Consider the following 25,876-nt stretch of genomic DNA (forward strand, 5'->3'; position numbering starts at 1 on the left):
AGAAGCAAAGCATCTCTAGGACCAATGATTCTTCTAGGAATTTTGAGTAGCACGGTGCGTAGCATGCCAACATTCATTTGTAACCTCCTACAAATGAAAAATCTTTGATGATAGGAAAAGTATGTTTAGAAAAAGGAGATGGGAGAGCAAGAAACAATACTCTGAACAAAAATCTCAGAAGAGAGAAGTAGCGAGTCAGCTCCCGTAATGCTGATTTGTTTGGCTAGTGTCCAGTTTCCAGTTGGGGAGATGGTGGGTAAAATGGTACTGACCCAGGTGTAGTGAGAATGGAACACTCCTCAAAGAAGTGTTCCTATGACCACACGGAGGCTAATTTGAGAAATTAAAATAATTTATTGTGAGACTCCTAAGTTGCTCTTAAATGCTGCCTGCTAGTGGGGCCTAAGTAAGCAGAACTATTTTCCTCCCATCACCATACTCATGCAACCCACTCACAACCCAACAATTCTGACTTCCAGCCTCGGCCTCAGGGGCTCGGAAGTAGGTTACACGGATTGTATAATGCTACCTTGGAGTTGTTGAGAAAAGAACGTGTGCATGACTGAGTAATGCAGCTCACTCTACCCTTTTACAGGTGCTCTAATAAATTTTTATTCTGAATGAAATTGTGCATGGAGTGAATTGATAGCGACACAGGGAGGGATGCAGATAGCAGTAATCCTTCCTTCTCTCCCACATAGATGCCAATATCTGTGGGTGAAAAAGAGTGACAACTAGAAACAAAGAGAACTTTTGTATTTGCATCAGTAGAGAGCAGTGAAAATGAGTTTTAGAATCTGCTGAACCACTTTACCCCATAACTTCTCATCATAGAACATTAAGTCCCTCCAAAGCTGCCCCCATTAGTTGATTTTTTTAATATTTAAGGAGAATTATAATAAAAGCAGTTTTATATAAGATTTATCTATCCAAATCTTTGCTAACAATACAAAATTTTCTGAATATTCAACCTGCCACGTATCCTAAAATACTTGAAAAATAACGAGGGCAAACGAAAGTCATTGAAAACATGAGCGTTCACACAATTAGATTTGCTTCTCTTAATTTACTAACCAAAAAAATGTGAAAATCTTCAGTTTTATTCTGGAGAAACAAAACATAAAGAAGGATAATTGAAGGCAAGGAGGGAGGGAGGGAAGAAAAGAAAAAGAGGGAAGGACAGAAGGAAGAAACCAAGGAACAGGCATTTATTGAGCACCCACTATGGTTCAGAATGATGTGAGAGACTTTTATTAAGCATTCTCTCTCTTATGTTCATGTAATCCCTGCAGTGACTCTCTGGACCCCATTTTACTTTTGGAGGAGAAAGCAATAAATTCAGTCATACTATATTTGACATTTATAACGAGACATAGATGCTAGGAAGGCAAAATAAATCCTCCCACAAAAATTGGCACAGATATTGCTCTATAGGAATTTTCTTTCAAAGGCTTGGTTTTGATCCATAACCATGACATTTCCTGGCACTAGATAGGGGCCTGGCCCTGGAGAGGGGAAGCTGTGTGGATTGGCCCTTGTCCATAGTAAATGATGAGTGGTCTTTGCAGTTAAGTGCAGGATTCTGTCTGCTTTGGGAACATTACCTGGGTTCATATATAGTGCTGTTACAAGGAGCAAGCCTGAGTTAGACTGAGTTAGACTGTAAAGAAAAGAAAAAAAGAAAAGAAAGGAAAAGAAAAGAAGAAAAGAAGAGAAGAGAAAAAAGAAAAGAGGAAAGGAAAGGAAAAAGAAAAAAAGAAAAGAAAAGAAAAAAAGAGGAAGGGTCTGGCATCTTTTAACCTTTTAACCCTGGTCTGGAGTGGTTCTAGAAGAGTTAGCAATAGAAAGAAAAATTGGGGCCATTTGTACATAACTATAGGAGAAACTTTATGATGATTTCTGAACATCTACAGTGCTTAAAGACGGGATGAATCATGGATGGTCATAGCACCTCTTTTCCAGCTAGCCTGAAAGAAGTATGCTTTTTTTCTATAATTTCCTTGGTTCGTTTCCAACTATCTCTTGAGGTCTTAAACCACTCATTCCACTCTTCCTAAGAAGTCCTAGTGTTAACTACCTGCTAGTGAGCAAGATAGTTTCAGCTCACAGTTAATTACATATGGTTTTAAAGCAGTCTACCAGTCTAAAAATAAGCACTGTCTGCATTTCCTGTGAATAATTATTAGATGAACTTAAAAGATTACTAGGTAATCAAGATTAATGACAGAGTCTCCAAAACAAACAAAAAACAAAATCATGTATATTCTTTACTGTCTTCATTTTGTTAGGTCTTCACTGACATATTTATTTTGGGCAACTAGCATTGGTAATGGCAGGTACATGTGGTCCCTGGCTCATTGGTGTGGGAGGTAGTCAAAGGAAGGAAGGATGACAGAGAAGATGGAAAATGGGATTAGAAAAAGAGCATGGCTAAGTGGATAAAATGAGACATGATAACATCTCAAGTGGCTAAATCTGAAATTACTTCTTTTTCTTGACTGGGTTAGTCATAGTATTGGGAGTGTCAAGAAGTAGGTAAAAATGACCAAAGTGTCTGTGGGAAATAGTTTAAGAGAAGAATAACAATGTAGATCTCAATATTTTTAGGCTGTTTTTGAAGGTGGAGCCCTCATATAGCACTGACATTTTTTTATCCTTACTAGTCTGTTATAATTCATTGATAGATTGCAGCTCAAACTATGTTTGGAACAGTTTACCACTCGTATATGCATGTTCAGAACAGTCTGATAAAAATAAAATTAATCTTCAATGTTTATCTTATATTTGGGACACGAAATATGCAGCCATTTTCTGCAACTACAAAATGGGGCTTGCTGCCTGGTTATGTTGGCTTCATTCCACAGCACCAACATCCGAGCAGCTATAGACCCTGGGGGCACTTTGCTCATGATTAGCATAAGCCACTACCTGGTAAATTAACACATTTCGGTCATGGCCTAGAAACCTGAAGATACAGACTTTTAATAGACATGATTATCTTAGATGATGGTTTAAACATTTTAAACATGCTTTTCTACCCACTAATAAATGTCTATGTCTTTCTTTCTTTTTTTTTAAGTACGCTCTACACTCAACTTGAACTAATGACCCCAACATTAAGAGTCGTCTGCTCCAATGACCCAGCCAGCCTGGCACCCTATATGACTTTCTTAATAAAAATTATTTTTAGTAGAAGTCAGACCAATATCTTTTAAAGCAAAAAATAGGGAAAATGTTTAAAATTTTCAAACTATCTTGCATGCCATATGTCATTTAATCTTTATAACAACCCTGTAAGTATCTTCCATTTTAACATAAATAAACTAAATCTCAGAAATTTTAGATGACTTATAACAAAGTTACCAATGTGGTATTTTAAATTTCGTCTTCAAACCCTAAATACGCATACCCTAAAAGCTAGAAATCTATTTCAGTCACAGCTTAATGTGATCAAGGATATCCTTGCAAAATGAGCAAAACATTTTCTTCAGTGCTCTGTATTCAGTAGCCTAAACAGATTTGAATATATGGTCCATTAGAAGAAAATGAGAGATAAGTTTTAACATGTGGCTCCCAGGATAACTTTGTTTTTACATTTTCCTTGATGAAGTAAAATAATGAAGATATTTTTATGATTTAGTTTGTCTTTTTTTGCTGATACATCAGTCCCAGATCAACTGCCAACTCAGGTTTCTTATTAATACAATAATCCCATTTGGCATGGGCTTTAACTCTGAATATAAAATTGAAACTGTAGTCCAACACTGTTTCAGGACTTTAATTCATAGAAACATGTATTCTGGTTGCAACAGAAAAGGAGTAATTCTGTTGCAGTAGAATTTACCACGGTTGTGTAGATATATGGCCATACAGTTGAATTTCATACTACCACTCTTAGTCACAGAAAAAAATCCATCTTTAGATTAGATAGTTTAAAAAAATGCTTACATGTCATGTATGTAATTTTGCTGTCTGATTTCAGAAAGGGGGAAAAAGCCTTTGGACAATACTTACTTTTTGACTGTGCTAGTCCTTCTTAAGCAGATTGTTAATCATCTCTCTTCTTTTAAGGGCAGTGTTCCTATGGTTTGTTTATGTCATGGCTCTTAATAAAATGATAATGTGTTTTCAAAAAGCAAATGGATTTGGAACTCTTTCTTGTTATGTTTATATTAGGCTTTATTTTAAAGGCAAGTGGGACTGCTTCAAATAAAACAACTCCAAGCTTCCAAGAAACAGTTAAGAAGGCAGAGACAAGCAGAAATACCCCTTCACTAACACTCACACGGTTGCCATGGACCTGCATAAGCAGTGGGAGAACACAGAGACTAACTGGCACAAGGAAAAGATGGAGTTACTGGACCAGTTTGACAATGAAAGGAAGGAATGGGAGAGTCAATGGAAAATCATGCAGAAGAAGATAGAAGAGGTACAAGTTGATTTGTTTTGAATATATTGAAGCTTCAAGCTCAGAATGAAAATTCTGTTTCAAATTTGTGTTGTATTGGAAACTATTTCTTTTTTCCTTATTCCGCCTAAGAGATGCATGTCTCAGTGATATTTGCTAGATCAAAAATAGCAGAACCTTATCCAGTGGTATCCAAAGGACTATGCTTTTTTATAGCCCTGCATGAAAATTAAGGACTTAAAATGTCAATCTAAAGTATATCAATTTATTATTTTCTGACTGAGGTGCCTTGGTATCAAAAGTGAAGTATGTATTTTGCATGAGTTTTCAAACACAGGGTGCAGGAGGAAAATCTAAGAAAGGCATAATTGGTGGAACATATATTACAAATTGGGCATTAAAATACAGATCTTTCTTGAGATGATTTATGGATGATATCTACTAAAGGAAATTACATATTAGATAAGTCAGTATAGTCAAAAGGAGTGCCATATATCAAACAGAAAATGGCAGCGAGCGTGATATTTAATCTGGCAAAATGTGCCAGATTTATTGGCACATTTGTGAGGAAAGGGTTATGAAAAACGACGTGCCGTGACTCTGATACAAACAGCCATTTTATCCCCCATTAACCATCCCTCGGCTTGTTGGCCCTGGAATATTTCCTCTAAGTGTTTACATTGATGTATTTTTAAGCTTGTTTCAACCGAAAATTATTTATACTTACCTTGCTTTCTTCTAGTGACATCCATGGTATTATATGGTTTGTGCACATTGCCTAAGTGATTATTTTTAACAGACACTTTGGCCTTTATTCACAAGCAATCACAGCTGGTGCTTTATGTGTTTATAGCACAAATATTTTTCTCATTAACAGCCATGTAATTGGTTGTGAATAAAATATAAATTGGCACACTACAAGGAAAAATTAAAAGGGGTAGCTATTAAACTGTTTCTCTAACATAGAACTGAGAAGGCAGGTATGTAGTACATGATTATATTAAAAGAAGACTCCACTGCTCATACCTCTATAGTTTAGAAAATGTGTTTTGCTTACTCTCTTAACTCGTTTACCCAAAGACTGAGATTGCATCAACATGGAGATGTCTAAGTCAAATAAGAATCCAAAATTCCAAACAGAAACCTGAAGTCATGGGTCATTAGTTCCCAAAGGCTTGGAAAGTCAGTAACACTCAGATAAGTCTAGCATCAAAGCAAAAAAATTTAAGGAGTCAGGATTAGTCTAGCCTATTGTTTAAGCCATGTAGCTAAAATAATCTGCTGTCTGGTTAAATATTTTAAGGTCAAATAATTATTCTGAAAACTCTGTAAATTCTATCTATGGTAAATATTACCCTTTTGATTAGCAGGCATTAAACATATTTTAAAAATAGGATGATGGTTTGTAGAAATACTATTCCTTTCTGCATCAAGGAGATAGAAGGCTGTAATATTTTTTTCTTCATCTTGGATAGTAACTGTAAGCTATTTATGTCTTGCAGCGTGAAATATATAGCTCCATTACTGAGAATATGTTTGGATAATGTGCTTACCCCAGAATACTGATAGACAATGCTTTCTAATACCTGAATACTAATATTGTGCTCCCCTTATCATTCTAATATATATTTTTCTACTTCCAACTTTGTAGCCTGTGAGAATGTACTTTTAATACAACCATCTTGGAGTACCTGGGTGGCTCTGTCGGCTGGGCAGTCAGCTCTTGATCTCAGCTCAGGTCTTGATCTCAGGGTCATGAGTTTGAGCCCCATTGGACTCTGCGCTAGGCGTGCAGCCTACTCAAAAATATATATACTCATCTTACAGGCTACAAATGGGGGTAAAATAATTTTGATGAAGACAGGAGGAAAGTATTTTCACATGTCACAGAGAATCAAGACATTTTTTAAAACTAAAATTAAACAACACTTGAAAAAATTATATAACATGCCACAAGCATAACAGACTGTATTTGTTTAGCATATATCACTAGGTTCTGTGTATTAATTCAGACACAAGTTATTAAGCCAAGTACTAGAGAATTTTAGATTCCCTAATGTGCCCATGTAACCATAGTGATTCCAAGTGATATCTTCTAGTGAGAGGACCCAGTGTTGTGTATTAAGATGCTAATGATTCTTTGCTCAGCCACTATCCACAATCATTGCATTTGCTATTGCAGAACCAACATGTACATACTTGGATCATTTGAAACCTGGACTAATCCAAATAGAAGCCCTAAATAGAGTTCTTATATACCTGGGAATTTTTTTTTAATCATGTTGCAATTTTTCCTATTTGTTGCCTTGTTTCAAATAATCAGATAACCATTGACAATTTTTGGGGTATGAAATAACACAGATTTCCTTATACAAAATAAATTTGTTTTTCATCAATAGCATGATATTATTTGCTTCTCCATACCTCACTTAAATCTCAAGAGAATTTAAGGTGGGATATAAAATGTTATATAAGGTAAAGTATTTCAAAATAAAAAAAAGAGATGAAGACAGGAGGATTTTATGTGAAATGCATGCAGCTAGCCTTTCTAGTAACTAACAGAAAAATTGTCAGAAACATATTTCCCAATATTCAGAACAAGCAAACCAATTTCCCAGAAATAGCACTTTTGTTCCTGATTTTGAAACTAAAGCAATTTTGTTTTTCACCCATAGCTCCTCAAAAAAAAAGAACAATGTCACCAATGTCACGATAAGCATCCTTAGATTCAACAACTAAGGATTCCCAACTTTTGTGGGTTGCTTCTTATGATATTTCTCAAGATCAGCCCAAATCATAATGCTCACAATAGCTCAGAACAAGTAAGTTTATGAGGGCTAAAACAATTGAATCATGGCTGTAATTTGATGTTATCCTGAGATTATCCAATGATAGATATGTAAGTATCCGTAGAAATAAATATATTGTATATCCTTCAGACACCAATTATGTTTAGTGCTTCCTTCATCTGAGATTTGGGTAAATATTGAGCAGCAATAAATCTTTTGTTATACTCCTTGACTAAAAGATGTCTGTAGATATAGGTTGTGGCTGTAAAATGTAGTCATTTTCTTCAATAGTTATCTGACAGAAGCCTTTGAAATTTGCCAAGCTTTCCCACAACTCAAGCCTGAGGAGAAAGCCACTTCTTCTATTTAGGGGTAAGCTGAGTGCATGCCTGCAGATTAAGCTAAACTTTCATCAAGAAATAATTTGGGATGGGGGCACCTGGGTGACTCAGTCGTTTGAGTGTCCGACTTTGGCTCAGGTCATGATCTCACGGTTCGTGAGTACAAGCCCCACGTCAGGCACCCTGCTGTCAACATAGAGCCCACTTCGGATCCTGTGAGCCCTCTCTCTCTCTGCTCCTGCCCTGCTAGCAACTCTCTCTCTCTCAAAAATAAAGAAACAAAAAAAAAAAAAAGAAAGAAAGAAAAAGAACGAATTTGGGATCCACTCTAACATAGACTGAAAGATAATAAAGCCTTAGAATTCTAATATCATATAGCACAGGGTCACATTTGTTTTAATCAAGGTAAGAAATCTTTTTTGAATGTGTATAGGCCTGCCATTAAAAAAATCTTAGTAATACCTAGTGTTATGCCCAGAATTCGTGATCCCCAAAGACCACCGGGGAGCCGAGTCTGATGCAAAAGCAAAGAGCCTTTATTCGAGCTAGCTCGAGCTCAATCCCCTACCTGCAAGGACGCAGTGGTGAAATACCAGAGAGAGAGAGTTTCAAAAGGACAAAGGTTTTTATTGGGGCCTAGGGGCATTTGGTGAGGTAGTGGCTGTGGCCTCAGCCGATTGGCTGGGGAAGGGTCAGAGTCCTGTTAGGCAGGTGAGCGGGAGGTTACTCAAGGGGAGGAGGCATGGTCAAGGTGAAGGACACAGAACAGGATGGAGTTGGCGTAGGCCCGCTCTTTCACCTAGTAAATACCTGAATAACACCAACATAACTTCCAAAGGAAACATCTTTTGATTTCACAATATCTACTTAGGCGATGAAATGAACTGACATACTATATGATATTGTCAACTATTTAGACACTGGAATGTTGGCATACAAGTGCAATCATGCATTTTTTTAAGCATTAATATCAGTTAAACTCTTGCTTTTCTCCAAAAAAAGTTAGAAAGCATGACTTGTATGCTCTCTCTCTCCAAAATAAATAAACATTAAAAAGAAAAAAGAAAAAAGAAATACTACTCCTGAGATCATGATTACACTATGTGTTAACTTACTTGGATTTAAATAAAATTTAAAAATTTTAAAAAAAGGAAAAAAAGGGAAATAATGTGGGATCCACTCTAACATAGATTAATAGATGATCAAAGCCTTAGAATTCTAATATCACATAGAACAGGGTCACATTTGTTTTAATCAGGATGAGAAATCCTTTTTGAATGTGTATAGGGTTGCTATTAAAAAAAAATCTCAGTAATTCCTAGTAATACTTCAGTAGCATCAACACAACTTGCAAAGGAAACTTCTTTTGATTTCATGATATCCACATGATATTGTCAACTATTTGGCATACAAGTGGAATCATGTATTTTTAAAACATCACTTTAATATCAGTTAAACTCTTGCTTTTCTCTGAAAGCAGTTAGAGAGCATGACCAGTAATTGATTCAGGACATTTCAACTTGGTAACAGTGCTTCTACATCATCATGATGTACCTCTATATACATTTATATAGATACAAGTTGTTTGTTTTTAATTTTTGAAGAGTTGATTTCTACACAAAGATACAAAAATTACCATCCATACCTTGACCTACTAAAATTAGTCTTTATGGTTCATCCAAGTTGTTCTGGCTAATCACATTTGAGAAGCACTACTCAGAGGCATGAACATTAATACCCCAGAGCAGTATATCATGAAATGGCAAAGAGAACTCAGAATGGTGTGCTTAGTATCAAAAAAAAAATTGACAAAGTAAACTAGGGGGATAAAAAGTTTTATCTTTGTTTTCCTTACAGCTTTGCCATGAAGTAAAGCTTCGGAGGAAGATCAACATGAATGAACGTGCTAAGATCCTTGATCATGATCGTGAAAAAGCGATTCAAGATAAAGTGGTGGAATCTTCTCCAAATTACCCCAATTCAGGACAATGCGAATTTACAGGGATGAATCACGGGGATGATCTGGAAAAAGAAAATAAAACAGAGCAGAGCTTACTCTGTGAAGGAAATCAAATGTGTAAGGAACAAAAAACAACAAAAAAGTCAAAAGTAGGGATTATGGATCCTTTGGCCACAGATAACCAAAAACAATGTGGGGCGTGCCCTGGCCTGAGGCCTTCCAGGGTAGAGGACAGGAGCTGTTCTGGCGCCCTCAACACAGTAAGTAGGACTGTGATTAGCCTAGAACTGTTTCTGAAGAAATATTTACATTTCAAAGTGCTAACATACTATTGCTTATATGTATAAAGGCTCTGGAAGAACTTGCGAAAGTTAGTGAAGAATTATACAGCTTTCAAGAGGAAATCCAAAAGCAGTCTAACCACAGAAGGTATGCTGGTACATCTATGATTATCTCATATCAGAAAATCAAGAAAAATATTGTTTTCAGTTAAGGAATCCCAACTGCCTTTTCCTTACACTTTGTTAAGTGAGAATTAACAATGAGTTATTAAAGTCTGTTATTTTAGATAGGAAATAAAAACCTTAATTGAATATATCTCTGTTTTTGATTAAAAAAATTTTTTTTCAACGTTTATTTATTTTTTTGGGACAGAGAGAGACAGAGCATGAACGGGGGAGGGGTAGAGAGAGAGGGAGACACAGAATCGGAAACAGGCTCCAGGCTCTGAGCCATCAGCCCAGAGCCTGACGCGGGGCTCGAACTCACGGACCGTGAGATCGTGACCTGGCTGAAGTCGGACGCTTAACCGACTGCGCCACCCAGGCGCCCCAGTTTTTGATTTTTAAACCAAATCTTCTCATTCTTTGTAATTTGTTAAGAATATTGTACTCTTTTGGTATTTGGTTAAGATATACTATGCACAATACATTAACAACTATATTCTAATGTAGTTCTTTTTCATTTTGAGTGTTTGGCCAGTGGAAGAGCCTATAGCTGGGCTAATCCAGTTAAATACACCTGTAAAACATGTCAGACTTAACAATGTGGAATTTTAATTATATAATGATGTTCTACTGCAGTCTTTTGTACCTAAGAGTCGTTTATTTCCCTACATTTATTTGGTATATAATGGAAGCATACATAATTCTCAACACAACATATTGTAAATATGTGTACACACACATATAATGATATGTTAAAAAGCCGTTTCAATTTAGAAGCACCTATATAATTGTAACTTTTCACCAAATTGAAAAATAAATTGGTATGCTCTACAAGGTAAGTAAAGATAGACTGTTCTAGGATCAATATTTATCTCATAGTGAGGGAATGTGCTTTTCTTAAAAAGCAACAGCAATGTATACCCATATTTTTCTTTAGCTGTTAAGAAGCTCAGAAAGAGGGGCGCCTGGGTGGCTCAGTCAGTTAAGCGTCCGACTTCAGCTCAGGTCACGATCTTGCGGTCCGTGAGTTCGAGCTCTGCATCGGGCTCTGGGCTGATGGCTCAGAGCCTGGAGCCTGCTTCCGATTCTGTGTCTCCCTCTCACTCTGCCCCTCCCCCATTCATGCTCTCTGTCTCAAAAATAAATAAAACGTTAAAAAAAAAAAAAAAGAAGCTCAGAAAGAATTTTTGTATTGACCTCAATAGATTTTCTCATATAACCATGTTTTATACATAATTTTGCCCTCTACCTGCCCATTTCACTTTTGCCTACCATTCTCTACTAATGAGTATTTATCTATATTGTAATCTGTTTCATAATACTTTACAAGTTGAAGAAATATAAATACTATCTATATTTATCAGTATGATCAATTAACTTTAATTGATATTGTTGAATTTATATTGTTGCTATATTTAGGTTTTTTGTTTTGATTAAACTTAGAAAAGACTCACCTGTCAATTTTCTTTTACAAACCACACTTGGTATACAAGTTCTCCTTGCTACTCCATAAACTTTAGAAAAAAGTTCAAAATCCTTAGTATGTAATTCAAATACATTACAATGTAACTTAATGTTTCTTTCATCCTCCACCCTCTGCTTTATGATCCATCCATACCAAAGTGCTCCCTATACCTTGAAGAGCCACCCTATTTTTATTGTGGCTCACTTTGCCCACATGATGCCCAAATGACATCTTCCATTTGGTAATACTTATGTTTCACTGAACTTTTATTCAGATTTCTGTCATACTTAGCTTAGAATGTCATTTCAAAGTCAAGAGAAGGAACTTGAGCTCACGTGACATAATGAATAGGAATTGAGCAGGTAGAGCAGAGGTAAGGAAATGGCTGGAGGGAACCCATAGAAATGGAAATCCCAGTAGCAGACACTCAGGAGACTACACAGTATAGTCTAAGTGTAAGAGACAATTTGAAAATATAATGGAAAGATAGTTTGGGTCAGAGCATGTAGGCTGTGAGGGCAGTACTGAGAGGTGGACTTGATCCTACAGTAAAAGGACTTGGGGGTTTTGACTAGAGAATTTATATGAAAATGCTGTTTGGGAAGTTGTGAGTCCTTATAGCAGAAATTCATTGCTTATGCCATGGTTTCTTTTGAGAACTTGTCCTAAATAAAGTTATCAGTAATATATCTTGTTTTATAATTGTTTAGAATGAAGTCAGATTCTTTTCTTCAGGAAATGCCCAATGTAATTCATATGCGTCACAGAGACCACATGATCAACGATGGCCAGGGCATTCTTCCGATTGATTTAGAAAAAGAAAAGCAGAAAAATAGAAAGAATCTGAGCTGTTCCAATGCGCTCCAAAGCAATTCTATGAAAAAATATGAATTTGATACAATTGATCTGCAAAGAAATGAAATTCCACCACTTCCTCCTCCAAGAAGCACATCTCGAAATTTTCCCAGCTCATTTTCTGAACAAGCTCATGAAAGTTTGAAGGACAGTTTAGACCACAACAGCCACGTGGCCCAAGAGGGTCAAGGTGAAAGGAACTACAGTCCTGATTTCCTTTTGAGGCTGTGTCTAAATGAAGAGAAGACTTTGAAAGATGGTATCATGTTTCCTTTGTTGGCACCCAAAACCAAAATAGATAACCAGCATCCATGTGATGAAAGTGTTGGACTTGGCATGTGGTCATATGACACAGGGATCAGTGCAAAAAATAGTGCCTCTGCATTGTGGTATCAGAAAATCTGCTCTACTCCCAATAAGCCAAAATGTGAAAAGATGATTCCAGATCATTCTGCTAAATCTCATCCTGATCTTCATATAAGTAGTGACTGTAGCTCTTCAGTGACAGAGAGCAGTGGGTCACTTAGAAGTTTCAGTTGTGACTTTAAGAGGACAACTAGGAATGAAAAGCTGGCAGCAAAGACTGATGAATTTAACAGAATTGTATTTAGAACAGATAGAAATTGTCAGGCAATACAGCAAAATCAAAGCTACTCAGAATCATCTGAAGATCCTAAGCCCTGTGATACCTTAATTACTCATACAGGTAACATATCAGAAAATGATGATGTGTCTGATATTCTGAAAACCAGTGTCCACGTGCCCGTGCCTGTGCCCAGAGAAAATGTGCCTGACAATCCCACCAAAAAATCCACAACAGGCCTTGTCAGACAAATGCAGGAACACATGAGTCCTAGCAGTTATCGGAGTATGCTCCAAGAGCACGACTGGAGACCAAGTAATTTGTCTGGCCGGCCAAGATCAGCTGATCCTAAGTCAAATTATGGTGTTGTGGAAAAGCTGCTGAAAACCTATGAGAAGTCAACAGGGCCTGCATTGCAAAATTCTAAATGCTTCCAGGATAATTGGACCAGATGTAATTCTGATGTCAGTGGTGGGTCCACATTAAGTCAGCATTTACAAATAGTTCAATTAGAACAAGAGCTTCAGCAAAACACAGCTATGTATGGAGCACAGCAAGTTAAACTACGAGTAGATTGGAAAAAGATAACAGAGGTGAGAAAGCAATTAACATATGTTGGTAGAACTGTGTCCATATTTAGCAGTGGCTCAGAGTTCAGTCAATTGCCCATTTCTATAAATAAAATGTAGGCACATATTTTGGCATCTTCTTAACTTTTCAATCCTTTATTTCTGAATAAGCATAAACCTTAGGACTGTAACTTAACATGAACTTCTTAAAATACAGTTTTTAAGACTGGGAAGAGTACATGACAACTCTTTTAAAATTCTGAAATGGGACAACATAAGTAAAATAAATGGGCTTCAGAACCTCAAGAAGATCAAATGTTTGTTTTAAGTTTCTTTCTTGAAAAAACATTCCAAAAATGCATGGATTGGTTTATAGAATTTTATTCTTCTAAAGTTTTTATATTTTTAAGAAAAGAGTATTGGAAATATTTTTAAAATAACTCTTCACTTCTTGGCCATGATTACTGCAGTCATTCCCAGCATTTGATTCATTTTCCTTCTCATGGGATTAGTCACATGAATGTGACTATGGGTATAACACATCATAAAATAGTGCCTCATAGAGTTCTCTTATTTGTGGAGCAGAAAGGCAGTACATGGAAATAAAATTATGTTATAGCTTAAAATTTTTTAAGGCCATTCTTACTTGTGTAAATCCTTAGCATGAAAACTGCTCCCCCAAAATAAGTATTTAAAAAACTGTTATTCTTTCTTTGTTCCAATTTGTTCGCAAAAGAATATATTCTTTGTTAGTTATGGGAGAAAAAGAGGTTGAAGAGATTGGTGTTTACAAAAAAGAGCTCTCCAACAGTCCCTTTTTATGCATAATTTACAAAAAGTTACATGGTGACATATTGTTATCATTTGCTAATGCTTCAAAAAATCCTAGTTTTGCAAAGCGCAGTGTGTGTGCAGCATAGTTTTAAGCTATGCAGGTTGCCTTCTTCTGGTGTAAAAAAATTATTTTTATATGGCTTTCAGACCCCATAAAAATATCAGTTTGGGGGTGCCTGAGTGGTTCAGTCCTTTAAGCATCTGACCCTTGATCTCACCTCAGATCTTGATCTCAGGGTGGTGAGCTCAAGCCCTCCCTTCATGCTGGGCGTGAAGCCCACTTAAGAAATAAAATTAAAATAAATAAAAACATCAGTTTTTATCTATTTTATCAGAAACCTTGCCTGTTTGTACAAGGTACAAATAATTACCCTGCTTTTGTATTTCTCTGTGTTTCAGTTGAGCCCATAAATACCTGGAAAGCCCTATAGCTTCAGACGGCAAAAGGAAACGTGTTGTAAAATAACCAGCCAAATATTGATCCGCTACATTTTTGCACTGGTCGAGAATTTGGGAGGGGTCCTATAGTGTAGATTCTTAAGAGTAGTTCTTCATCCCCTCCCTCACCCTGCTGCTGGTGGAAATTTTAAAAAAATAAGATTCCAAAGAGAGAAAAAGAAAATGCAGATTATTGTCATAAGAATAGAGACCATCCTCACTACCCATCTCAGCTGAAAGAGCACAGGCTTTGTTAAGAAGGTCAGTAATAATACTCTGGTATAATATGTGTCATGGAAGCTTTAAAAAAATTTTTTTTTAATGTTTGTTCATTTTAGAGAGTGCAAGTGGGGGAAGAGCAGAGAGAGAGAGGGACAGAGGATCCCAAGCGGGCTCTGCACTGACAGCAGCAAGCCCAGTGCAGGGCTAAAACTCACAAACTGAGAGATCATGATCTGAGCTGATGTCAGCTGGACACTTTGAGCCATCCAGGCGCCCCTTTTGAATTTTTTAAATATTTTTTTTATATTTTTTAATGTTCATTTATTTTTGAGAGAGAGAGAGAGAGACAGAGCGTGAGTGGGAGAGGGTCAGAGAGAGGGGGAGACACAGAATCCAAAGCAGGATCCAGGCTCTGAGCTGTCAGCCCAGAGTCCCAAGTGGGGCTCAAAACCAGGACCCTTGAGATCATGACCTCAGCCAATGTCAGACGCTTAACCAACTGAGGCACCCAGGCACTTGAATTTTTTTAATTGCAAGGGTCTAAGAATGTTTTTCTTCCATTAAAATAGAAAGAGAGAAAACAAGGAAGAAATGAAAGAAAAGAAAGGGAAAGCAAGGAAATGGTTTAAGTCTTCAGATAATGACCAATATAGTGATTCTTTATTAGCATTTATAATAAAACTATATTTTAAAATATGTTAATGATAATTTTGAAACTTGAGAAATAGTGACAACAGCTCTTGGAAAAAAAGATAGCATCAGATAAATCATTTGGTGATCTGTGTGCAATTTTCCTTATGATTTCTGAAAGTTCCAAAAACTTGACATAAATGAGCACAGTTTCTCCTGTAAATTATTATCTTTTTGTTTTTAATAACACTAAAATATCCTAATATCCTTCTAAGAAACATTTAGGGCTCCATCATCAAGTTTATCTAACATAAACTTTTGAATCCTGAACTCATCGTTTTAAAAAATTGTATTAAAACAGTTGTATTAAACTGTATTAAACTTTTGAATCCTGAACTCATCGTTTTAAAAAATTGTTGTATTAAAACAGTTGTATTAAAATTTGGCAATGTGAAAAGATCTACAAGATTATCAAATGTCATATTCCATATTAAAAATGAGCTGCTTTGATTAAAACATTTAAGACCACAAATATTAGACAATTACCCTCTTTAGTTATTGATGCTTTTACTTGCTTATAAATATGCTAATACATTAACCCTGTAGTTGGGATCCATTAACATATTAAGCCCATTTTTTGTGCTTGTATAGTGAGATAAATGTCTTCCTTTGTCTCCTAGGAATCCATGGCAGTGAAATCTTCACCTGGAAAAGGATTTTCCCGACCTGCTAGACCAGCAAATCGCCGTCTCCCATCCAGATGGGCCTCGAGATCTCCATCGGCGCCCCCCGCCTTGCAGAGAACTACCCCCAGCTATACCATTTCTCTGCAATCTGCAGCATCGATGGTCTGAGTCTCTGGCCTGGATTGCTAGATGACAAAAGTCCTAATTGCCAAACAGAGCATTCCGAGTGTTTACAGCCAATCCGGTCTCTTCTCTGTCTTTCAAGATCACTGGGACAGACAGTTTAAATCTTAACTTCCCATCAGTCTTCAGTGTTTTTAATCTATGGAATAATTATCTTCCTGTATTTTGATTTCTTAGATCAGAATTTTTTAATGCCATCTTCATTAATTTGCCAATATGATTTAAGTCAAAACAATGTACTATATTGTATATTCTATCTTTCTTGCAAGTGGCAGAAAGCAAGGTTATGTGCATGGCCATGTGTTTGTAGGTGCATGTGTTGAAACAGGAAGTATCCTAGTATGTACTTAGATAAGAAAAACTTCTGTGCTAGTGTTGACTTTGAAATTATAATACGTATACCTATATATTCTTTGTGTTTATTTAAAATTTTTGAAAATATACAGTACTATTTCTATTTTGTATACCTTTTAATAGGTATCCACTTAAGGCATTTGAGGTACATATATTAACTAACCACTTTCTTGGTCCCAACTACATTGAAAAATAAGAATTATACACATTAATAACACTTGGTAGATTTCTATATACAACTCATAGTTTCTTAACCAATGTAAGGATGGACTAATGCCATTGATCTCCTTGTTTATTCTTTTAATAAATAAAATTGTCACAGGTTTAATAGATCAGACTTCCAAAGCAAACATAAAATGTTCACAAAATCTTTTGTATATCATTTGGTAGTCTATTATGGCTTTAACCGTGTACTTGATCCCCAGAGCCATATCATGAGACTGCCTTAGAAACAACAGAACTTAAAAATGAATTTATTTTGTCAACTTCAGTAACAAATAATCCTTAAATAGGGTATGAAAATAAATTCAGTTATGTTGAATTCTACTTTTTTCTTAAATTGTAGTAAGCTGTTAGTTAAGCTCCTTCATTTGAAGTCATATTTAGAGGTAAGTCATTTCCTTTTTTTTTTTCTAATTTTCTCTAAAATTAGTAGTAAAAAGCTAATTCATCTTTTTATTAACAGGGAAGATTAGAAATGATATTTCATTGTAAGCCGAATTATAATATATTTCTTATAGTGTGCTACATTAAAAAAAAAAAGCCTTAAAGTAAACTTTGGCATCCATGAGTAGGATAAGGAACAGAAATGTGTATTTTGGCCACAGTTTACACACAGTGAACATGTAAGATCTATGTTGAGAACTGAAAGAAGTATGAATGCTGAGGTGTTTGGAATTCTACATGGACGATCTTAGAAGCACCTTTGCTCTCTCTGGTCTCTCTATAAAACCAACTTCGTTAGTAGATACTTCTATGTAAGCTTTTCTTTTACTACCAGAAAGGTTAAGAAATTCCTGTGGCATAAGCACCCATGACCTTCTTCTTATGATATATTCTAACAATTAAGAGTAATTCATTTCATTATACATCATGACTTGAGGTAAAGTAAATAACTTCCAAGTCCCAGACTGCCTTAAAATGCTCAAGACTGTTGCTTGATGATGGACAGATTTGTACTTTCCAATAAGGAGAGTTTATAGGAGTTGAGCTGAATTAAACTTCTAGAATGTGAGGATGGAGCAGATGGTAAGTAAGGGCTATAGATCCATTCTTTTTTGGAATAGTTTGAGAAGAACAGGTATAAACTTTTCTTTAGATTTTGGTAAAATTCGCCTGTGAAACCATCTGGCCCTGGACTTTTGTTTGTTGAGAGTTATTGGTTACTAATTCAATTTCTTTGTTGGTAATTGGTCTGTTGAAATTTTCCATTTCTTCCCTGTTTCAGGTTTGGTAGGTTATATGTTTCTAGGAATTTATCCCTTTCTTCTAGGTTGTCCAATTTGTTGGAATATAGTTTCTCATAATATTCTCTTATAATTGTTTATATTTCTGTGGTTGGTGTTTAGATACACTCATTTAATTCTTGTTTCTTTCAGGAATATCCTTTTCCATAGGAAACCTATCAGAGACAAGTAACCTAGATGCCAACTGATGTCATTTATGTTTTATGCTTTTCATCTAGAAGTGGGGAAACACTAGGACAATGGTAGTTTTTGGCATACAATAATAGACCCGCTAGGAAGGTGCTGCTACGCCACAGTGGAAAGACTGCCCGAGAACTGGGCAACATCCCTGCTCCCCTCCATCACTGTATCCCAGGTAGTCTGATGTGGATCTGTAGTTCCTATCTTTGACTACAAGTCAGAATATTGAGGATTTCTTTAAAAAAAAAATTAGATTCCTGACCTCATTTCATATTTACTAGAGCAGAATTTCCAAGGGTGCAGGGTGGGAATCTGGAGTCTTTAATAAAACAATAACAACAACAACAGCAACAAGAAAGCAAAATATCTAATGATTACAGAGATTTGGAAGCAGTGACATTGATGCCCCAATAGATGGGTACTATTGGGTAGTCACATTGCTTCCCTGGGACTTGCTTTTGTTACCTATAAAAGAAAAGGATTATATTATCAGGCATACAATTTTAAACCACCTTTTCTATTACCATTTGAATGAAACAGTGGGACATATTTTAACACCTTCCTATGTTGACTAAAATCATAGCATGGTAGAGTTTAAAACAAAAAACTTAGTATATAGTCCAACTCCTTGATTGTAACGATAAACTAAAACAAAAGTTATTGAAATATTCTGTTTTCTCTTTTAAAATATTTTATAATTTTTTATGAAAAACCTATCAGGTAGATGGCAATTATCCTTGAAAAATATTTTTTTATGTATTGTGATTTTTAACTGGTAGTTTTTCTACTTTGGATGAGCATGTTCTTCCCAACAACATACCTTTCATTATGCTGTCATTGCTGGATTTAAGACATTTGTCAACATTTCAGAAATATTTGCTTAGAAACACTTGTGTTAATAGAAGTTTTCCTGAGCAGACTATTGGGGAGAAAACTTACATTATTTCAACTGAGGAGTCTGCTCTCAGAAAGGAATAAGAACAAGGCAGAAAAAGTGCTTGAGTTTTTGTGCATGTGTGTGTGTGCACACAATCCTTGCACGAGTTCTGTATATTGCCTTATCACCAAAGCCAAATATAAATATGTACATTATGTTTGCATAATTCACTTTATCAAAAATTAACCTTAACTTTCATTTGTTTTTACGTAGACAATGAAGATGACCAGATATTATCATGCATGATTTACCTCTACATGAGGATTTAGCCAGACTCCATGTCATTCTGAGAAAATATCTGGACCTAAAAAAAGAATCTGTTTCCTTACAAAGATTTTTAAAATTATTTCCAGGCATAGGCACATTTACTGACAAACAACTACTTGACATTAAAATCTCCTTCAGTGATTGGAAGTTATCAAATAAAATAGATATGGAAACACCTGCTGTGGCATGTGCATACATTGAGAACATTTTGATTTTCCTCCTTTTCTATAGTGATCTCCAGTAAAGCCGAAAGTTTTATGAAGTCTAAAATCACACTTCAGCCTAGCTTCTCTTAAAATATCTCTACATAATAAAATCTAAAAGCCACGTCTCTATGAATTCCTGCACCTGGCCACACAAAACCCCATATGATTTCTTATACCGGACAGCCACTCTGCCCATTTAACCACTTATTGAATTTTTGTTTGAAAAATATTACTCCTTTGAAACTTGCCTTTACACGTGGAATTAGTTTAATTATTTTTAGATAGATTCAGATTTCTATTATAGTACTATTTTGCTTCCAATTCTGCATGTTTCTTCTTCAGTAGCAAGTATCATTATTAGAATTTACAACTATGACATGCTTAATATAGCACATAATGTGGTCTTTCAAAAAAATTGGCTTCATAAAGTAAAAAAATTAAAACAAAAAAAAAGTTGAGGGGGCAGCTTTCATGCAAGTGTCTACTCAACATTTTTCATGCAAGTGTCTACTCAACTGTAGGAATTTTTCTTCTCATAGAAAATAATTTTTGTTCCAGTGAGGGAAAAAACCAAAAAATTTAAAATCTGATACATATTGCAATGATCTTATTAATCCAAAATGTACAATTTGGCAAATTCTGAAAAAAATAGTATGCTTATATGAAGCTGTGATGTAATCTAGAAATGAAGGAAGAGTCAAGAATGGGAAGGACCATAAAAGTCATGCAGAACAATCTCGTGGAGATGGGAGAAACTTGAAACTCAGAGAGGTCTGTGTGCTTGCCAAGGTTATAAGGATGGGCAGCAACCTGGCCTCCAACACCAGTGTCCTGCCTTCCTTGTACACCTATGTGCATCTATGATTTGGTGGTTCACAAAGCACATTTATATTCCTTGACTTCTTTACTTACAACAAACTTCAGGTTGGCCTCTGTGATTTCTCATTACAGTTGGAGAAATTAAGTAATGAAGATAATAGAATAAATATTTCCCAAGATAATACTGAGAAATATATAGGTGGTTGCCCAGACTCCTGATGCAAGCTCTTTCCCAAAAAAAGAGGAAGAGCAGTTCTTTTCCACTTATGTTTTATGCATGAAACAAGTTGTTTATTTTGCTTTCATTGAGAGTTTCTCTTAATTTTGCCTTTCAATTTTCTTAATCAAGGTTCATCATTCATGATTTATATGGTTTCAATGGTTTCAAGAGTTAGTATTAAAGAAGTCATGAAGAAGGCTCACTTTATCAAAATATTTTTTTCATTTTTTGATGCCTATCCTCTAATATTGTATACATTTTGTATGTGGGCCAAAATGTTGAAGGTAAACTAATAAGTAGCCAAAGCAATCCTTGTCTATAGTACCAAGTGAATCCTGATCTCCTCAACCTTCAAAAGAATCATAGAAAAATTTTCATACTATAGGACTTAAATGTACTCCAAAATAAATGAGAACTTTCCCTTCAAGCTTGCAGTTATTTCCAATTTATAATCTTACTCTGAAATAAATTGTATCTGCCAATTTCATTTTGAGGCTTTATCCTCTAATTACTTATGTAATTTTATAAAAATCATTAAACAAATTCAATCCAGCTATTTGGGATCTGTAGATTTTTTTCCTATATAATGCCGTTCAGCCTCAAAATAATGCCAAATTATCTAACCTGAATTACATACATTTTTTAATCTTTGCACAAAATTTTGTGTTAAAGTTAACCCAGTAAAAAATTCTCTGAATTGATACCTGGAGTGAAATATTCAATATGCAATGAAGGCCAGAGAACCATTTATAATATTTTTTAAAAGAAGTCGCATGTTGGAGTAAAAGTGGGCAATAATACAGTCTCTACCTGCTAAAATTCAAGAGGTGAATTGTTGGGAATAAAGATTCTTCCTAGGAGATCCCAGGCAAGGAGAGAGGAGCTGAGACTAAGCATGTCACTTTGTTAAAAAGGAAGCTGGTCATGGTGCAGCCCAGGGAGCAAAAACTATACGAATTCATAAGTTACTCAACTCAGCAAAAGCAAGCACTAGACTTTCCCAGACAAATCGAGGGTCTGGGGAAAGCTCAACATCAAAGATTCCAATGCTTAATCCATGCTTAGGATTCAGGCAAGTGGTCATCTACAAGAAGATTCTTCATAAAGCAGCTAAGACCCAAAACTGGTGCTTGGGCCAAGGTAGGAATGAATTGACTCTGAAAGGAAACTGTCAAAGACAGGACTCTAGATCAAAGAGCCTTGTCCTAGGGACCAACATGTAAGAAATTGAAGAGATGCTGCTAGAGGTAGGGAGGGGTGTTTCCATTGGAAATAGGAATGGACAGGTCTTCATCAGCACACCACATCTTTACTGAAGTTGGGAGTCAAGGAGACTTGGATAGCAAGTTAAGGACCCAGTAATTGCTAGCAGACAACTAGCAGTGTAATCGCTGCAGAACTGAAATAAATGGAGTTTCAGTGCATCTTGAGCTCTCATCCAGAATATTTTTAGGAACTAGAATTGATAGGAGGGCATCAGAAGACCTCACTATGAGGGATTTAAAAAGACAGGTAAAGATGATTACGTGTGGACTGATACTCTTTTCTCTCCACCTTTGCTTTATTGTTGTGACTGTATCAGCAAAATCTAAAAATTTTATCCAGACAATCTGATAAAATAAGCCACTTATACCTTCATATAATAGACCATAAGAGCAAAATAGGTATCCCAGAAATTGGAAGCGGTATTTTCCTCCAATAGTAATATAGAACAGGCACGTAATCAGAGTAAGACCTTTTTTTAAACTTAGAAAATCACTAAAAATTGTCTGTATACATGATAGGGGTAAGCATAGGGAACACCCAAATTGCATCTGAGAATAAAATATTGTCTCAAAGAAAAAGAAATACAATGCAATTAAAACTAAAGATAAAACTTAACTACTCCAGGGGCGCCTGGGTGGATCAGTTTATTGAAAGTCTGACATCAGCTCAGGTCATGATCTCACAGTTCGTGGGTTTGAGCCCATTGTCAGGCTCTGTACTAACAGCTCAGAGCCTGGAGCCTGCCTTGGATTCTGTGTGTGTGTGTCTCTCTCTGCCCCTCCCCTACTTGTGTGCTGTGTGTGTGTGTGTGTGTGTGTGTGTGTGTGTGAAAAATAAATAAACATTAAAAAAAAATTACCTACTCTAAGCTCTGTCTGAATGGAAAAGACATGGGCTTCATGGAGCCAAAGAAAAGGTAGCCCTAGAGAAGAATATTTAGTATTGTTCCACTGCCCTCCAGTGGAAAAGGCCCGGGTCTGAAAAGATGAAATTCCTGGCCATGGCCGATTCTATTCTGGTCATGGGAGCAGCAGAATGATCTGTGCCACACAGATATCCTTCAAGGTTCCCCAATACCCGAAACTCACTTTTCCCACTCACACTCAAGGAGTGTCAGAGTCTCAAATTAACTATCTAGGTATTCAAGGAAGTAAAAGAGCATCTAGACCAGTGTTTCTTGAATGTTTCAGAAAATGCTATAATAGCAGAGAAAGGAAATGGGTACCCAAAGGTCTGGGATGGTTTCTACAATTCTTGAAATGAGCGCGGGGGGGTGGGGGGGGGAGAGTGGTTATAACCTGAGCATTATTCAGCTCTTATTTTTTTATTTTTATTTTTTAGCTGCTTGACTTTCTAATAACTTTATTTTTATTTACTTATTTTTTTCCATTCTCATCAATTTTACTTATTTATTTATTTTTAGCCTCCAACCCTTTTGCTTCTCTTTCCTTTTTTTTTTTTTAATATACTGTTTTGTCAAGTTAGCTAACATACAGTGTATACAGTGTGCTCTTGGCTTTGGGAGTAGATTCCCATGATTCATCGCTTACATACAACACCCAGTGCTCAACCCAACAAGTGCCTTCCTCAAAGCCCATCACCCATTTCCCCCTCTCCCCCAAGCTTCCAATCAACCCTCAGTTTGTTGTATGTACTTAAGAGTCTCTTATGCTTTGCCTCCCTCTCTGTTTGAAACTACTTTTTCCCCTTCCCTACCCCCATGGTCTTCTGTTAAGTTTCTTAAATTCCACATATGAGTGAAAACATACATCAGTCTTTCTCTGACTGACTTATTTCACTTAGTATAATACCCTCCAGTTCCAACCATGTTGTTGAAAATGGCAAGATTTCATTCCTTCTCATTGCCAAGTAGTATTCCACTGTATATATAAACCACATCTTCTTTATCCATTCATCAGCTGATGGACATTTAGGCTCTTTCCATAATTTGACTACTGTTGATAGCACTGCTATAAACATTGGGGTACATGTGCCCTGTGAGTCAGGACTCCTGTATCCTTTGGATAAATTCCTAGTAGTGATATTGCTGGGTCATAGGGTAATTCTATTTTTAATTTTTTGAGGAACTTCCACACTATTTTCCAGAGTGGCTGTACCAGTTTGCATTCCCACCAACAGTGCAAGTGGGTTGTCATTTCTCCACATCCTCGCCAGCATCTGTTGTTTCCTGACTTGTTAATTTTAGCCACTCCAACCAGTATGAGGTGGTCTCTCTTTTTGGTTTTGATTTGTGTTTCCCTGATGATGAGTGATGTTGAGTATCTTTTCATGTGTCTGTTGGCCATCTGGATGTCTTCTTTGGAAAAGTGTCTATTCATGTCTTCTACCCATTTCTTCACTGCATTATTTTTTTCTGTTTCTTGGGTGTTTGAGTTTTATAAGCTCTTTATATAGTTTGGATACTAACCCTTTATCCAATATGTCATTGGCAAATATCTTCTCCCATTCTGTCAGTTGCCTTTTAGTTTTGTTGATTGTTTCTATTACAATTCAGAAGCTTTTTATCTTGATGATGTCCCAATAGTTCACTTTTATTTCTTTTATTTTATTTCTCTTGCCTTTGGGGACATGTTGAGTAAGAAGTTGCTGCAGCTGAGGTCAAAGAGGTTGTTGCTTGTTTTCTCCTCTAGGGTATTGATGGTTTTCTGTCTCACATTTAGGTCCTTCATCCATTTTGAGTTTATTTTTGTGTATGGTGTAAGAAAGTGGTCCAATTTCATTCTTCTGCATGTTGCTGTCCAGTTCTCTTAACACCATTTGCTAAAGTGACTGTCTTTTTTCCATTGGATACTCTTTCCTGCTTTGTCAAAGATTAGTTGCCCATACATTTGTGGGCCCAATTCTGGGTTCTCTATTTTATTCTATTGGTCTGTGTGTCTGATTTTGTGTCAATACCATGTTGTCTTGATGATTACAGTTTTGTAGTAGAGGCTAAAGTCCGGGATTATGATGTCTCCTGCTTTGGTTCTCTTTTTCAACATTACTTTGGCTATTTGGTGTCTTTTGTGGTTTCATACAAATTTTAGGATTGTTTGTTCTAGCTCTGAGAAGAGCTATTGGGATTGCATGGAATGTGTAGATTTCTTTGGTCAGTATTGACATTTTAACAATATTTATTCTTCCAATCCATGAGCATGGAATATTTTTCAATTTCTTTGTGCCTTCTTCAATTCCTTTCATAAGTTTTCTATAGTTTTCAGCATACAGATCTTTTACATTTTTGGTTAGGTTGATTCCTAGTTATTTTATCATTCTTGGTGCAATTGTAAATAGGATCAATTTCTTGGTTTCTCTCTCTGTTGCTTCATTATTGGTGTATAGAAATGCACCTGGTTTCTGTACATTGATTTTATATCCTGTGACTTTGCTGAATTCATGTATCAGTTCTAGCAGACTTTTGGTGGAGTCTTTCGGATTTTACATGCAGAGTATTATGTCATCTGCAAATGTGAAAGTTTGACTTCTTCTTTACTAATTTGGATGCCTTTTATTTCATTTTGTTGTCTGACTGCTGAGGCTAGGACTTCCAACACTATGTTAAACAACAGTGGTGAAAGTGGACACTCCTGTCGTGTTCCTGATCTTGGGGGGAAAGCTCTCAGTTTTTCCCCACTGAGGATGATATTAGCTGTGGGATTTACATATTTGGCTTTTATGATGTTATGTTCCTTCTATCCCGACTTTCTCGGGGGGTTTTATTAAGAAAGGATGCTGTATTTTGTCGAATGCTT

The 25,876-nt window shown here is 36.1% G+C and overlaps 1 protein-coding gene across 5 annotated transcripts in view; it reads left to right on the top strand.

Annotated features, from left to right (window-relative positions):
- Positions 1–19,788, top strand: part of KIAA0408 (KIAA0408 ortholog) — a 34,592-nt gene extending 14,804 nt beyond the window's left edge. For 2 of the 5 annotated variants that reach the window (XM_053222266.1, XM_053222264.1), the window contains exons 2-6: positions 4,177–4,429; positions 9,396–9,758; positions 9,848–9,927; positions 12,120–13,440; positions 16,221–19,788. In XM_053222266.1, the coding sequence (XP_053078241.1) occupies positions 4,295–4,429; positions 9,396–9,758; positions 9,848–9,927; positions 12,120–13,440; positions 16,221–16,394 (2,073 nt within the window). In that variant the 5' untranslated portion in view covers positions 4,177–4,294 and the 3' untranslated portion in view covers positions 16,395–19,788. Of the gene's footprint in view, positions 1–4,176; positions 4,430–9,395; positions 9,759–9,847; positions 9,928–12,119; positions 13,441–14,649; positions 14,950–16,220 lie in introns of all 5 variants that reach the window. The other 3 variants (XM_053222267.1, XM_027056956.2, XR_008298346.1) reach the window with 2 other exon arrangements.
- Positions 19,789–25,876: the final 6,088 nt, after the last annotated feature.

Source organism: Acinonyx jubatus, chromosome B2, assembly GCF_027475565.1.
Source record: "Acinonyx jubatus isolate Ajub_Pintada_27869175 chromosome B2, VMU_Ajub_asm_v1.0, whole genome shotgun sequence".
NCBI classification, from domain to species: Eukaryota; Metazoa; Chordata; class Mammalia; order Carnivora; family Felidae; genus Acinonyx; species Acinonyx jubatus.